This window comes from Choloepus didactylus, chromosome 17 (genome assembly GCF_015220235.1).
Source record: "Choloepus didactylus isolate mChoDid1 chromosome 17, mChoDid1.pri, whole genome shotgun sequence".
Taxonomy (NCBI): domain Eukaryota; kingdom Metazoa; phylum Chordata; class Mammalia; order Pilosa; family Megalonychidae; genus Choloepus; species Choloepus didactylus.
This window is the reverse complement of record NC_051323.1, coordinates 78,390,594-78,403,320: the sequence shown is the minus strand read 5'-3', so window position 1 is coordinate 78,403,320 and position 12,727 is coordinate 78,390,594. Positions and strand designations below refer to the sequence as shown.

The 12,727-nt window shown below is 49.2% G+C and overlaps 1 protein-coding gene and 1 pseudogene across 2 annotated transcripts in view; one reads left to right on the top strand and one right to left on the bottom strand.

Annotated features, from left to right (window-relative positions):
• Positions 1 to 3,704: 3,704 nt before the first annotated feature.
• On the bottom strand, positions 3,705 to 8,859 carry LOC119512170 (annotated as a pseudogene).
• Positions 8,792 to 12,727, top strand: part of CKAP2L (cytoskeleton associated protein 2 like) — a 29,017-nt gene continuing 25,081 nt past the window's right edge. Inside the window, exons 1-3 of one of the 2 annotated variants that reach the window (XR_005212377.1) lie at positions 8,792 to 8,888; positions 10,675 to 10,741; positions 12,009 to 12,060. Coding sequence is in view for 1 of the 2 variants with exons in the window: in XM_037807084.1 (XP_037663012.1) it covers positions 8,858 to 8,888; positions 10,675 to 10,741; positions 12,009 to 12,060 (150 nt within the window). In the remaining variant the exon portion in view is untranslated. The remainder of the gene's footprint in view (positions 8,889 to 10,674; positions 10,742 to 12,008; positions 12,061 to 12,727) is intronic. The other variant, XM_037807084.1, reaches the window with a different exon arrangement.

The following is a 12,727-nucleotide window of genomic DNA, read 5'->3' as shown; positions in this document are numbered from 1 at the left end:
CAACCAGGGCACCACCTTATCCAGGATGCAACCCACACCCCCTCTAGGCGCTAAAAACTGTGATCAGAACACAGCACTGCATGATCAATGTTATCAATCATAATCAATAAAATTTACAAAAGATAACCTGACGCATAATTTCTCATTGTCTTATTATTTTACTACATAGCAATTACGGACATGCGGTAAAAGTTCTCATAAAGGAGTATGAGTGTTACTTTTACGAGTCCAAACCAAGGTTTCACGGTTCCTCTCCTCCCATTGCTAGCTTGCCAGCGTGCAGAGCTGACACTGAGGGATATCACCAGGTTCACTTAAAGCTCACATCACATGACGGCTCGTGCATTCAAGTGTCCCTGAGCACCCAGAGCTGCGATGAAAACACACAGCTCCTGGGCCCAGCCTCAGTGGCTCAGGCAGCCTGCAACAATCCACATCTCTCGTCCACTGAATTCTAACCCCCTGCTCCCTGGGCCCATGTAGAAGGACCCTAGGAACCCAAATGTTCAAGTTACCAGAAACTCTAGAGCGAAAAGCAAGGCTGACCAACCCCGGGGGCAAAATTAGGCCCACATACTGTGCCAGAGATGTGGGGTGTAGCCTGTGCTCAAACACAGTGGCCTCCAGATTCCAGAAGTCCACCCCGGAGTTTTTCATAAACCTGGTCAGGCACCCAGCATCTCCAGCTCTCGTTCCCTAAAGACCTGCTTTTCCTAAAACAAGAGCTGGATGGGAAAACCTATTTCTTGGGATGTTCTGGAAGAGGACTAGAAGCACCCAGAAACCCTAACAGATTTCAAGAGGAACAATTCCTAAACAGGCTGGATCTGAGGAAAGAAGAATGCGATTTCCTGCATCACACACTCGCCCGAGCTCTCTCCCCCAGAAGAGCTCCTTCCAGCCCGGTCGTCACCCCTCCTCTCCCGCACAGCGGAGGAAGGCGGTGGCACAGGGCTCCCCAAAAGAGCGGGGGGTGCCTTCGGAAGGGCTCACCCTCCGTTCCAAAGAGCCTGGGCTCATCCTTTCGAGGAGGGGTGCAAAGCAGGGAAGCAAAGTGGGCCCGTTCACTTAGGAAGGTCACCCTGGAGGACGGGTCACATGGAGAACAGCCTTGAGAGGGTGGCTGTGGCAGGGAACCCACAAGCTGTCGGGACGGGCTGCAAAGCTTCGACGGGGGAATGCACAGCACGTGGAAGCGTCACGCCTGCGGCTTGGCCTAGCTCAACCCTCCTTTTGGGGTGCACGTGGCCGCCCACGTATCACGTAAGCCTGTGCACCACGTGGCCCCTGGCCCCCTACTCGTCCCTCTGTGCCTGGCTGGAGGGACCAGGGTGTGTGCCGGCGCCAGGGGAGACCGTCGCCCAGTGCCGAAGCCGAGTGTGCTCTGCCTCTTGCCCAAGAGGGGAAAGCGCTGCTCCAACCAGGGCCTGCCTTTCTTGGCCGTGCCATGAAACGGTGGAAGGGTCTGCCCTCCGGAACCCAGGTACACCATAACCTGGCCCTGAGATGCACACTTATCTTAAATTGTTCTCTAAGGTTATTTATATTTCTGGTTGTATGGTTCGCTTTGCCCTCTTATTCACCTTCCTGGCCAAGAATACCTTTGTTCCCTCTTCCCAGAAGTATGTTTTTTTGTTTTTTTCTGTTTTTCCATCAGAGTGCCTGATAAATAATAACGAATCATGCAATCTTATGAGCCCTGGATAGCAGGAAGCTGAGCGTCCGGGGGTCTCTTTGTAAAAGAGACCCCCAGGCCTCAGCTCGGCGGTCAGTCTGTCCGGGTGGAACCTGAGCTTTCTATTTCCTTAGAGCCCCAAAGCTGGTTCTCACATGTACCCTAGTAAAGAACCACTGGATTTGGGCATTCCCGGAGCCAAGGCTGGTTTATCCTAGGCTGCCAATGCTTCCTCTTTGGGAAAGCCCAGGCATGGTTGGAAGAAGCGAGTCCTCACATCCCCGTCAGTTCAGCGGAGGCCTCCCAACACCGCAGGGAAACCAAGGGGCCCTCCTAGAGGCAACCAGCCGGCAGAATAGCCCAGCGTTCAGACACTCGCTTACACCCTTATGGCAGCCGGGGCCCAGCACCTGGGCTCGTCCCTCTGCATTCACTCCTCCAGGGGTCTGCAGGGCTCTGCCCGATCGGGAGGAGTCCCAGGACCATGGAGAACTGAGTGGAGACTCCCATGACTGTCCCGTCGTCTCTCAGCACCCCTAAAACCAGTTTTGGCTCCCAGCACTACAAGAGGCCTCAATTTCCAGAGGAACACTCTCCTCACCCCGCCACGAAGTAAAGTTAGTTTTCCTCCAAGCTCCGTTCACTACGTGACAGCTGAAGACACTTCTTCTTCCTGTGAGGAGACCTGCTGCTACTAGCGCTTCAGAAAAGGGAGAAGAGTGGATCTTGGAGAGCAGGGACAGGTATTCTTTTTTTTTTTTTTCCAGCATTTATGACCTGTTTTATTACCAATAAGCTACAACTAAAATTCAAACAATGGATAGTTTATGCATGTGATATTAAGCAAAAAATCAAAACCATTATAAGTTTACCTGAAGAAACTAAGGATGAGACGGGAAGAAGTTAAATGGGCATAACACAGGTCCCAACGATTATACTATGATTCTCAACAGGAAAGGCATCTACACACAATTTCTATAAATATTTCTTATATTAAAAAGATGAATTCCAAAGCAAATGTCAGTGAGCTCACCCTACCTTGTCAAAGATGAATATTCAGATGAAAAGAAGCTCCATTCGCTGAAGAGCATCTGCTGAACAAATCTGCTCTGGCCCTGCTACTGAGAGCTGTCCATGAGGGGACGGTCACTCAGGCTTATTTGTTCATGGTCTGGGCTATTAAAAGAGGAACACAGAATGATGGACTTTTAAAAACTAAATACTTTATACAGTGGACTATAGAAAAAACAATCCTAAATATATCATCTTTTAAAACTCCAGAGAGCAAGATAACCTCATTATTTATAAATACTGAAAATGTAAAGGATCCATAGAAATTAAGAGTTGTATTAAGTATAGACTTTACATTCACTCGATGTGCTCTTAAGATCTCTATAAGAGAAGCACTTATTTTCCTCATATATTTTGGCAATGGATTCAAAAGCAAAGTAGAAGGACTGTTGAATTCCATGAAACCTTTTTTCTTCTTTAAAGCTAAATTATTCAATATCTTTACTGTTATTGCACTCATATATTGCCCGGAATACATCTACAGCAACTCAGCAATGTGATTGCCAACAAAAGTAAGGTAAATAGGTTTAGAAAGCATTTGATTTCCTTATTGGATAAGAAAGTTTTCCTAGCAGAAATTCAAACTGCAATTCCAATCAGATTATATATGCTTAACCATTATTTAACCTTACATAAAATTAAATTTAACCCTCACCACTACAAATCTATTAGGAATCAGAAAAGGATTTACAGTACATAAAGTCTTGATCATTGCTGCATTCCACTTTGAAATCAGAGTCAAAACAGCATTTTTCTGAGATTTAAAGAAAAATAGATTTTATAAAAGGGATTCTTTTTAATCACTGAATACATTATTTTTTGTTACTAAGAAACATGTTATACTTTTTCCACTACAATTCTCTCTGAAAGTAATAATTTTTTCTTTTAACTCCTAACAAATGCTACATTTTCAAGACTGAAGGAATTATCAGTAGGCATTCTTTCTTCTCGATCTAAATTATTTTTCTCTAAAATATGTCAAGTAAGCTTTTAAAGATTCAAGGAGGGGCAGCTTCATGATTTTTTCCCTCAGTAAATTTTGAGGAGGCTGCTCTGGCTTCATGGCTTCACTATGGTCTTTCTCTTCCTCTTCTTTGTATCTTCTTCCATTTTTTCATCCTCCTCACTGTCTAGAGGCTGAGGAATAAGCTGATTACCCACAAACACAAAAGTGTTAATTCTTTGTTTAACTCTCTTCCATTTCCTTTTCGGTGGCACTCTTTGAGGAATCCCCTTGGCTTTTATCATTTATGAAATTTCTAAGTGTGCGCTGAATGTAAAGACGAGCCAAGTCCTGTAGATTCCTGACAGCACATGGGGGGAGTCCCACTGAATCTGGTCTGCCATTGTCATTCTTACTTGGTTGAACAAGTGGAGCAAATGAAACAGCAAGGATATTTTTACTTTCCCAAGTGTTTTGTCCAGTTCACATAATTTGTGTTCACTGATCCTCTATAGGCATGACTAGAATGCCTCCAACTTTTAGTAATATTTTCATGTAGTTTTCATGGTCTTTCTGGACTCCGGCTCCACAACAAATTCGATCATACTGATGGCTGTCAGATGCTATTTGGAGGCAATTACCAACCACAAATGCAGGTTCACAGAACTCAAATCTTAGCAGTGGTTTTCTTTATAGGTGCATGTTGGAATATCTTCATCTTGAGACGGACAGATGATTTCGTTCACAGCAGGGACCTCTGCCAACTTGCCCATATAATTCTTTTGATAAGCTGCTGGAGATCAGGGTGACCTAGCCTTGCCCTGTAGCTTCCCTCTTAGACGGATAGTCTAGGTCTAGGAGCTGATTATCAAAGCTATCACTATTTTTGATGAAGCTCTCCAGTTTTTCCTTGGCATATTCCACCACAACTGAATGACGCTCAATCCCATGGTTTATTCCGAAAGGACCTGCGGCGGTCCAGGCGCTAAGGCTCCGCGGGCTCCGCAGCAGCCGGCCGCCGGCCTCCGCCACAACACCGCCGCGCCACCCGGGGGGAAGGGCCGGACAGGTATTCTTGACGTGAATGAACGTTTTGCAGAGTTTAGAAAAGATTTTTCAAGAGACGTTTTCTGAGAACATACAATAAAACGCTGCAATCACAAGGCACAGCCTGAGCTCACTGTGAACCTCACACAGAAACCATGATTCTGTTTTTGCTGGGATCATCCATACTATACATGGAATCACACTAAGGTGCAGCACAAAGGGCTTGTCAAAAAAGGAAGGAACTATCTCCTGAAAGTGAAGTTTCAGGACCAACACAATCACTGTGGACAGACTCAAGGCAGTGTAAAGACACGGAACTACTCCAGGCCACAGAGATATTTCACTTGGTATTTCACATGTAAGGAAAAAGTCAGAGTGTGCATTAGCAAAGAAAGCAAGCGGAAGAAAAAGGCAAACAGAAAGGCAAGGGTCGGCGGGGCCCAGGAAAACACTGCCCAAGAGAAAGGCATCTTGGCCCACGACCCAGTCTGCTCGCGGCCGCTGACAGTGGTGTTTCTCGTGGCAACAGGGCACTGGGGCTTCCTGCACCAAGCATTCCCGTCGGGCACATGGCCTGCGCCCAGGCTCGCTTCCTCCAGAAAGGGAGCTCACGCACTGCTCGAGCACCTGCCAAGTCTCCTCTGCCATCCTAGCCCTGCTGTAAATTAAAACTGGCTCTCTACCTTATAATCCAGACTTCTGCAAACTTAGACCATAAAGACAACGGGAACGGACTTTAGACTCCCAAGTACTGGATTCACACCTCATTTGGTTACTTGACTGGTCTCTTAATCTGTCATCCTCACTTTCCTTATCTACAAGACGGAGATGGTGGTAACTGGATTAAATGAGGTAAGATACCAAGAGTTTAGCATGGTGCCAGGGGTTGAGTGTTCTGTCTTCACTGCAGAGTAGCTGTCACCTTTTTTACATGGTAATTGCTGTGAGAGACTGATCCATACTTAGGGTGCAAATTAAGTGAAGTTCCAGAAAGCACGAAGCTGAAGTACGGACCCCCATGATAGCACATTCCTGCAGACAAATGTCTTTACCAGCCAGTCAGCCATCCTTGGTGGCTTCCACCTAGCCACATGAATTTCTTTTCAACTTCTACATCATACTGTATTTTGATTTAGCAAAGTCTCTAAGGGTATAGTGATGCCAAGTGGAAACATGTGGGCTGGAATAGCCAATGGTATATTGAGCCAGCTCGCAGCTACTTCTAGAAAATAGTGCAGTTACTGTACTGTAAGAGATTCTAAAGAGAGAGAGTTCCAGTTACTCATTCAACAGATACCTACTGAATCCCTCTTTGATGCCAGGCATGATGCATATAACGGCCTGCTCTCACAAAGCTTACAGAAAAGTATGGGAAAAGACAAACAAATAATCAAGCTAAGCACAAAACAGGACACAAAAATTGTTCCTTTGAGAAAGGGATGCTGTTCTGGTTTGCTAATGCTGCCACTATGCAAAATACCAGAAACAGATTGGCTTTTATAAAGGGGGTTTATTTGGTTACAAATTTACAGTCTGAAGGCCATAAAAGTGTCCAAACTAAGGCATCAACATGAGGATACCTTCACTGAAGAACGGCTGATGACGGCTGATGGCGTCCGGAACACGTCTGTCAGCTGGGAAGGCACGTGACTAGCATCTGCTGATCCCAGGTTGTGGTCCAGCTCCTCTCTCAGCTCCTGTGTGTTCTTCAAAATGTCACTTTTGTGGCATTTTGTCCTCACTTAGCTTCTCTGGAGCAGTGTCTGCTTTCAATGGCCATCTCCAAAATGTCTCTCTTGGCTGCAGCCAGTATCAGGGATCTGTACTCCAAGCATCTCCGAGCTAAGTCAGCCAGCATCTGGGTCTGTGCCAGCGTTTTTAAAGGACCCCAGTGAACTACTCAAGACCCATGTTGAATGGGTGTGGTTGTACCACCATAAAAATAACCTAATCAAAGTTATCACCCATAGTTGGGTGGGTCACATCTCCACGGAAACAACCTAATCCAACGATTCCAACCTAATCAATACTAATACATCTGCCCCCACAAGATTGCATCAAAGAACATGGCATTTTGGGAGACATAATACATCCAAACCGGCACAGATGCCTTGCCCAAGGCAACTAAGAGATCTTCAACAATAAAAACACAAATAAACCAATTAAAAAATGGGCAGAGGATCTGATTAGATATTTCCCTAAAAAAGATATACAAATGGCCAATAAGCACATGAAAAGCTGCTCCACACCATTAGCCATCAGGGAAATGCAAATCAAAACCACAGAGATACCACTTCTCACCCACCGGATGGCTAGAATCAAGCAGACAGACAATAACAAGTGTTGGCAAGGATGTGGAGAAATTGGAACCCTCAGACACTACTGGTGGGAATGTAAAATGGTACTGTGTTGTAAAAACAGTTTGACAGTTCCTCAAACAGTTAAATAATTACTGTGTGACCCAGCAATTCCACTCCTGAAAATATGTGTCCATACAAACGTCTGTACATGAATGTTCACAGCCTAAAGACGGAAACAACACAAAAGTCCATCAACTGATGAATGGGTAAATAAAATGTGATACATTGCTCCACCATAAAAAGAAACAATGTACTCACAAAGGTTACAACATGGGTGAACCTTGAAAACATTGTTAGGTGAAAGCAGCCAAACACAAAAGACCAGTAAGTGTATGATTCCATTTACATGAAGTGTCCAGAGGGGGCAAATCCAGAGACAGAAACAGGTTAATGGTTTACAGGGAACAGGTGGTGAGGCAGGAGACGGAAATGGCGAGTGCTTGCTTTACGGGTACAGGGTTTTGTCCGGAGTGATGAAACTATATAGTGGTGATGGTTGCACAACATTATGAATGTACATAATTCCACTGAATTGTACACTTTAAAATGGTCAAAATAGTAAATTCTATGTAATGTGTATTTCACCACAAAAATAAGCAAAATGGTTGCCTGTTTTACACGATCTTTCTCTTGATTTTTACATTTATTTTCAACGATAGTCTTTATTCCCAATGGAGCACCTTACAAATGTGCATATATACACCTTTTCCTTAAATGTTCTAAAATTGAATTGTACTCTTTACATGGGTGAATTGTGTAGTATATAAATCATATCTTGATAAAGTGTTATATTTAAAAAAAAGGTAACTAAGGAAAAGGGGGGGGTCGGTTCCCCAACAGAGAGGAGTATGTAAGGAGATAGATTTAATCTTTAGGCACAGATTCATGGTTCTAGACAAACTGTCCAAAATTTTTACTAAAATAATCATTTCCTATTTTACACATATCTTGTATACTATTAACTTAAACGTTAAAATGCATAGATTTATCTAGAAACCCCAGCGACAAGGGGCCAAGGGCGCAGCCGAGCTGGGAAGCGGGGCAGGGTCGCAGACACGGCTGCCTCCCCGCCCAGGGTCTCGCCAGCGCCCGGGACGAGGGCGCCAGGGCCTTCCCCAGGCCCGTCGAGGCTGAAGCAGGGGCACACCGGGAAGGAAAGCGCCTGAGTTTTCCTTCAGACCCCAGGCCACGTTCTCCAAGAGAAAAATACCTTCCAGGCCCTGCAAAAAGGCCGCTGCCACCTCAGGTGGGCCCCTCCCGGGTGGGACAGGATGGCGGCTCAGCGGGGGGGGCTCGGCGGGGAGGGGCTGGGCGGGGGGGTCTCGGAGGGGCGGGGCTGGGCGGGGGGGTCTCGGCGGGGAGGGGGCTCGGCGGGGGGCGCCGGCGGGGGGGGTCTCGGCAGGGAGGGGGCTCGGCGTGGGAGGCGCGGCGGGAAGGGACCCGCGGCAGAACCCCACACGGAACAAGACCTGGCGCCGACGCACCGCTTTAGGCCTCACCCCCCTGCTCTGCGCACCGCAGCCCCCGGCGCCGCCCCGGAAGCAGCGGCTCCAGCGGCGACCTGCGCAGCGCGTCTTCCAATCCTGGGGCGCCGGAGGCGGGCTCGACGGGCCGGAGCCAACCGCAGCGCCTGCTGTTTTCCCGCCCTCCCGTGCCCGCTTCCGACTGGCGGGTTTCAAATCCCGGGAGCCAGTGAGCGCGGCGGACGCGGGAGCGAGGGCTGCGGGGCCGCCTCCGAGCAGAAACCGCCGCGGAGGAGCCATGGTGGGGCCGGGGGCCGCCGCCGCAGTGGGTGAGTCGGGCCGCCAGCCCTGGCAGGGAGCTGGGCGGGCGGGACGAGGGGAGCCGCCGGAGTCCTCTCCGCTGCCTGCTGCCCGGATCCCCTCGGCGCTTCCACTGGGCCCAGACCCCCGGGGCCGCCTGCGCCCCGCGCCCCCTGGCCCCGGCCCTTGTCATCTCTTCCCCGCGTCCTCCTCTCCCCGGTCATAGCCCGGCCCCTGTCACCTGCGTCCCCGGGTCACAGCCCTGCCCTGTCACCTGTGTCCCCCGGTCACAGCCCGGCCCCTGCCACCTGCGCCCCCCGGTCACAGCCCTGCCCTGTCACCTGCGCCCCCCGGTCACAGCCCGGCCCCTGCCACCTGCGCCCCCCGGTCACAGCCCTGCCCTGTCACCTGCGTCCCCCGGTCACAGCCCTGCCCTGTCACCTGCGCCCCGGGGTCACAGCCCGGCCCTGTCACCTGCGTCCCCCGGTCATAGCCCGGCCCTGCCACCTGCGCCCCCCGGTCACAGCCCTGCCCTGTCACCTGCGTCCCCCGGTCACAGCCCTGCCCTGTCACCTGCGTCCCCCGGTCACAGCCCTGCCCTGTCACCTGCGCCCCGGGGTCACAGCCCGGCCCTGTCACCTGCGTCCCCCGGTCATAGCCCGGCCCTGCCACCTGCGCCCCCCGGTCACAGCCCGGCCCTGTCACCTGCACCCCCCGGTCACAGCCCGGCCCCTGTCCTCTTTGCACCCCGAGTTTTGACAGCTGTCCCCTTCCTCCAGGCCTCTTGAGCCGGCTGTGCCCGGAGCCCCTTCCTCCCTCCGAATGCTCTTGCTGGGAGCCGCCTCCAAGACACGATGGGGTTTTGGTCCTGTGGGTGTGGAAGCTGCTGGGCCTGCCGGTCCCGCGCGCTGTCCGGGGCACTTTCAGCAACAGCCTTAGGGACGGTGTTTCTGGCCCATTTTCACAGCGTGGAGGCAGCGGGCTTGGGTGACTCCTGGAGGTCACAGAGCTGGGCTTCCGGCCAGTCTGTCGGACCCCACAGCCCCTGCTCTAAACTGTTGTCTTTCTCTGCACCATCTCATCCCAGGCTGCAGAGTCGGATGCCAGGCTCGATGCAGAGGCAGGGCCGAGTGGGTTCTGTACCCCAGAGACGGTTTTTAAACCATTCTTTAGTTTTAACCTTTTCCAGCCACTGGCTTCCCTCAGCCCATCCCTGCCTCTGAACTCCCATGTCGCTTTCTTTGTGCCCCTCTCATGGCCCTTGGATTTTGCCTTATGTTGTAATTGTTGTGTTTACCTCCACATTCTTGAAGGCAGAAGTCTTGATTTTTCATCCCTCACCAGTGCCTTCCGCAGAAAGTCGCCATATAAATGTTTGTCATGAGCCCCCTAACCTGCCGTTCTTTTTCCTCACTTCCAAATGAAACCATGGAAGGCTTTGTGGGTAAAAAATCATCATTCCTTCAAAACCCATAATTGAAAACCAGGCTTGGCTCGCCAGCTCTGGAGGGCCGGTAGCAGAGCTTTATGCAAAGCCGAGTGTGTGTGGCCGAGAGCAGTGGCTGTGGGTGAGGGCTCTGGGGTTGAATGAACCAGTTTCATGGTCCAGCTTTGCACGTATTAGCTGCGTGGCTGTGGGCAAGTTATTCATGCCAAGTTTCTGCCTGTAAAATGCCTCAGGTTTGCATGAGGTCCGGTGGAAGTAAGCAGGGCCTGGCTAGTCAGCCCAGCAGATGACATCGGAGGAGTTAACTTGCAGGCAGGCTTCTAGAACAAGGGGCTTTAGAGTGACGTCCTCCATTGTTTGTTCTGCAGAGGAGCGGCAGAGGAAGCTGCAGGAGTACCTGGCAGCCAAGGGGAAGCTGAAGCGCCAGGACACCAAGTAAGTCTGTCCCCCAGCTGTGCCGGGGCCGGGCACTGGCTGCTGACAGCAGCTTAAAACCTTTTCAGAACATCGCCCTTCTGCTTGCAGCCCACTCAGGCCACAGCAGGATCCTGTGATTCCTCAAAAAGGGCCTTTCGGTCCAGGATGACAGAGACCCCAGGCGGCACCTCGGCCAGGGGCAAGGATGACAACAGCACTGTGGTGGCGGCCTCCGAGGCCGGAGGGGAGGGTCTGCAATGCTGCCTGTGCCTTGGAAGCCTTTCCTGTCCTGCTTTTACCTGCAGAATCCCGGGGAAGGCACTGTTTTAGCAAGCTGCTGAAGGCCCGGTTCTGGAGTTCCTCCCTCAAGAGGAGAGCTGGTGGCGAGGAGTTCTCTGTGGCCACCCTCCCACGTCCTCCAGCCGCGGCACTCGTGTTCTCGAGGCAGACCGTGGCCACTTCCTCTCATCTTCTGTCCGCCTCTCGCATCTTGCGCATGTTGTTCATCACGCTTGCTTAGTGTGGATGTATTTTCTCTCCACGTTAGCTTTCACCCTTTATTTTAATTTCTCATTACCCTGGGTTTTTGCTCAACTCTGTTCCCTTGATTAACTGAAGGTAATTCCTTTATTCAGCAGATGTTAACTCAGTGCCTGCAGTGTATCGGCCTTCCTGGGGCCGGAGACACGGGTAAATGAGGCGAGGCCCTGCCTGCCCAGCGACTCGTCCACTGAGGCACAGTCCAGGTCCCTGCAGTGTGGCCACTGGTTTAGGTCTCTGAAGACTGCATCCTGCTAGATTTTCTCTACTTTCTGTCTCCCTTGCTAGATTTCATAGGTGTCCCCGGTTTTTTAATTATATCACTTTTTTCCCCCTGAAAATTCACTATTTGAAGATTCTTAAACCAAAGAATTCAAAGAATTTTTTAAACAAGCAGGTCATTATTTTATTTTATATTACATCTCTATGCCTGGCACATTGTGTGTTCAGGAAATGCTGATGGAATTAATAAGACTATGTATGTCTGAAGGAAACATATACTTTGTAAATACTGGAATGCTGCATTTGTGAAGGGGATATTTCTGGATGGGTAGTCTCCCAGAGGGGATACAGGACTAAGGGCAGAACGGTAAGGAAACTTTTTACTGAATGTAATTTTGAATTATTCTATCATATATAGAAATTCAAAGAATTTAAAATTCTAGTTCTAATAAGTTTTAATTACTGTAATTCCCAAACCTTGCTGATCTTCTGTACTAAGGATTAATTTTGTTGTCTTTTATAGGCCTTATCTAAAAGCCAAGAATATTTGCTCAAATCCAGCACCTTCTAAATCTGTAAGTAGAAATTAATCTTTTAAGATGTATCCATTTTGGAATTATAACTAGGAATAAAAGTTATAAAGATTTTAGCAACCTAAAGAACATGTATTGCAAAGATACTTCTCAGAAATATGAGTAGTGTGGTTTAATAAGAGACAGAATCGTTTTTTGAAAAGTTCAATGGACTTTGGTCCTCTCCATAGCTAACATTTGTTGAATACTTACGCTGCGCCTGGCAGGTTTCAGCTTGCGTGAGCCTGTTGAGTCCTTACGCAACCTGGTGAGGTGGTTTCTATTAATATCCCCATTTTACAGATGAGGGATTGAGTCACAGGTTACGTAGCTTCTAAAGATGACATGGCTGGTAAGTGACAGAGCTGAGGGCCCGCACTCCCAACCACTTTGCTATGCAGCCGCGAAGTTCGCCAGCTGAGTAGTCATGAAACACGAACAGCCACGTTGGATCCTCCCAACTACTTAACAAAAATATGCCCCCAGTTAGTGCAGCTCAGCCAGACTGTGGATAGAGTACTAAAGGAGCCTACGATACTTCTTCATCTGCAATAATATAGTCAGTAAAAATCCCACCTTTAATTTGTTAAGTAGACTTTATTTTTAGAGCAGTGTTCATTTGCAAAAGATTGAGCAAAAGTTGGGGAGACTTCCCCTCCCCCCACTCTCC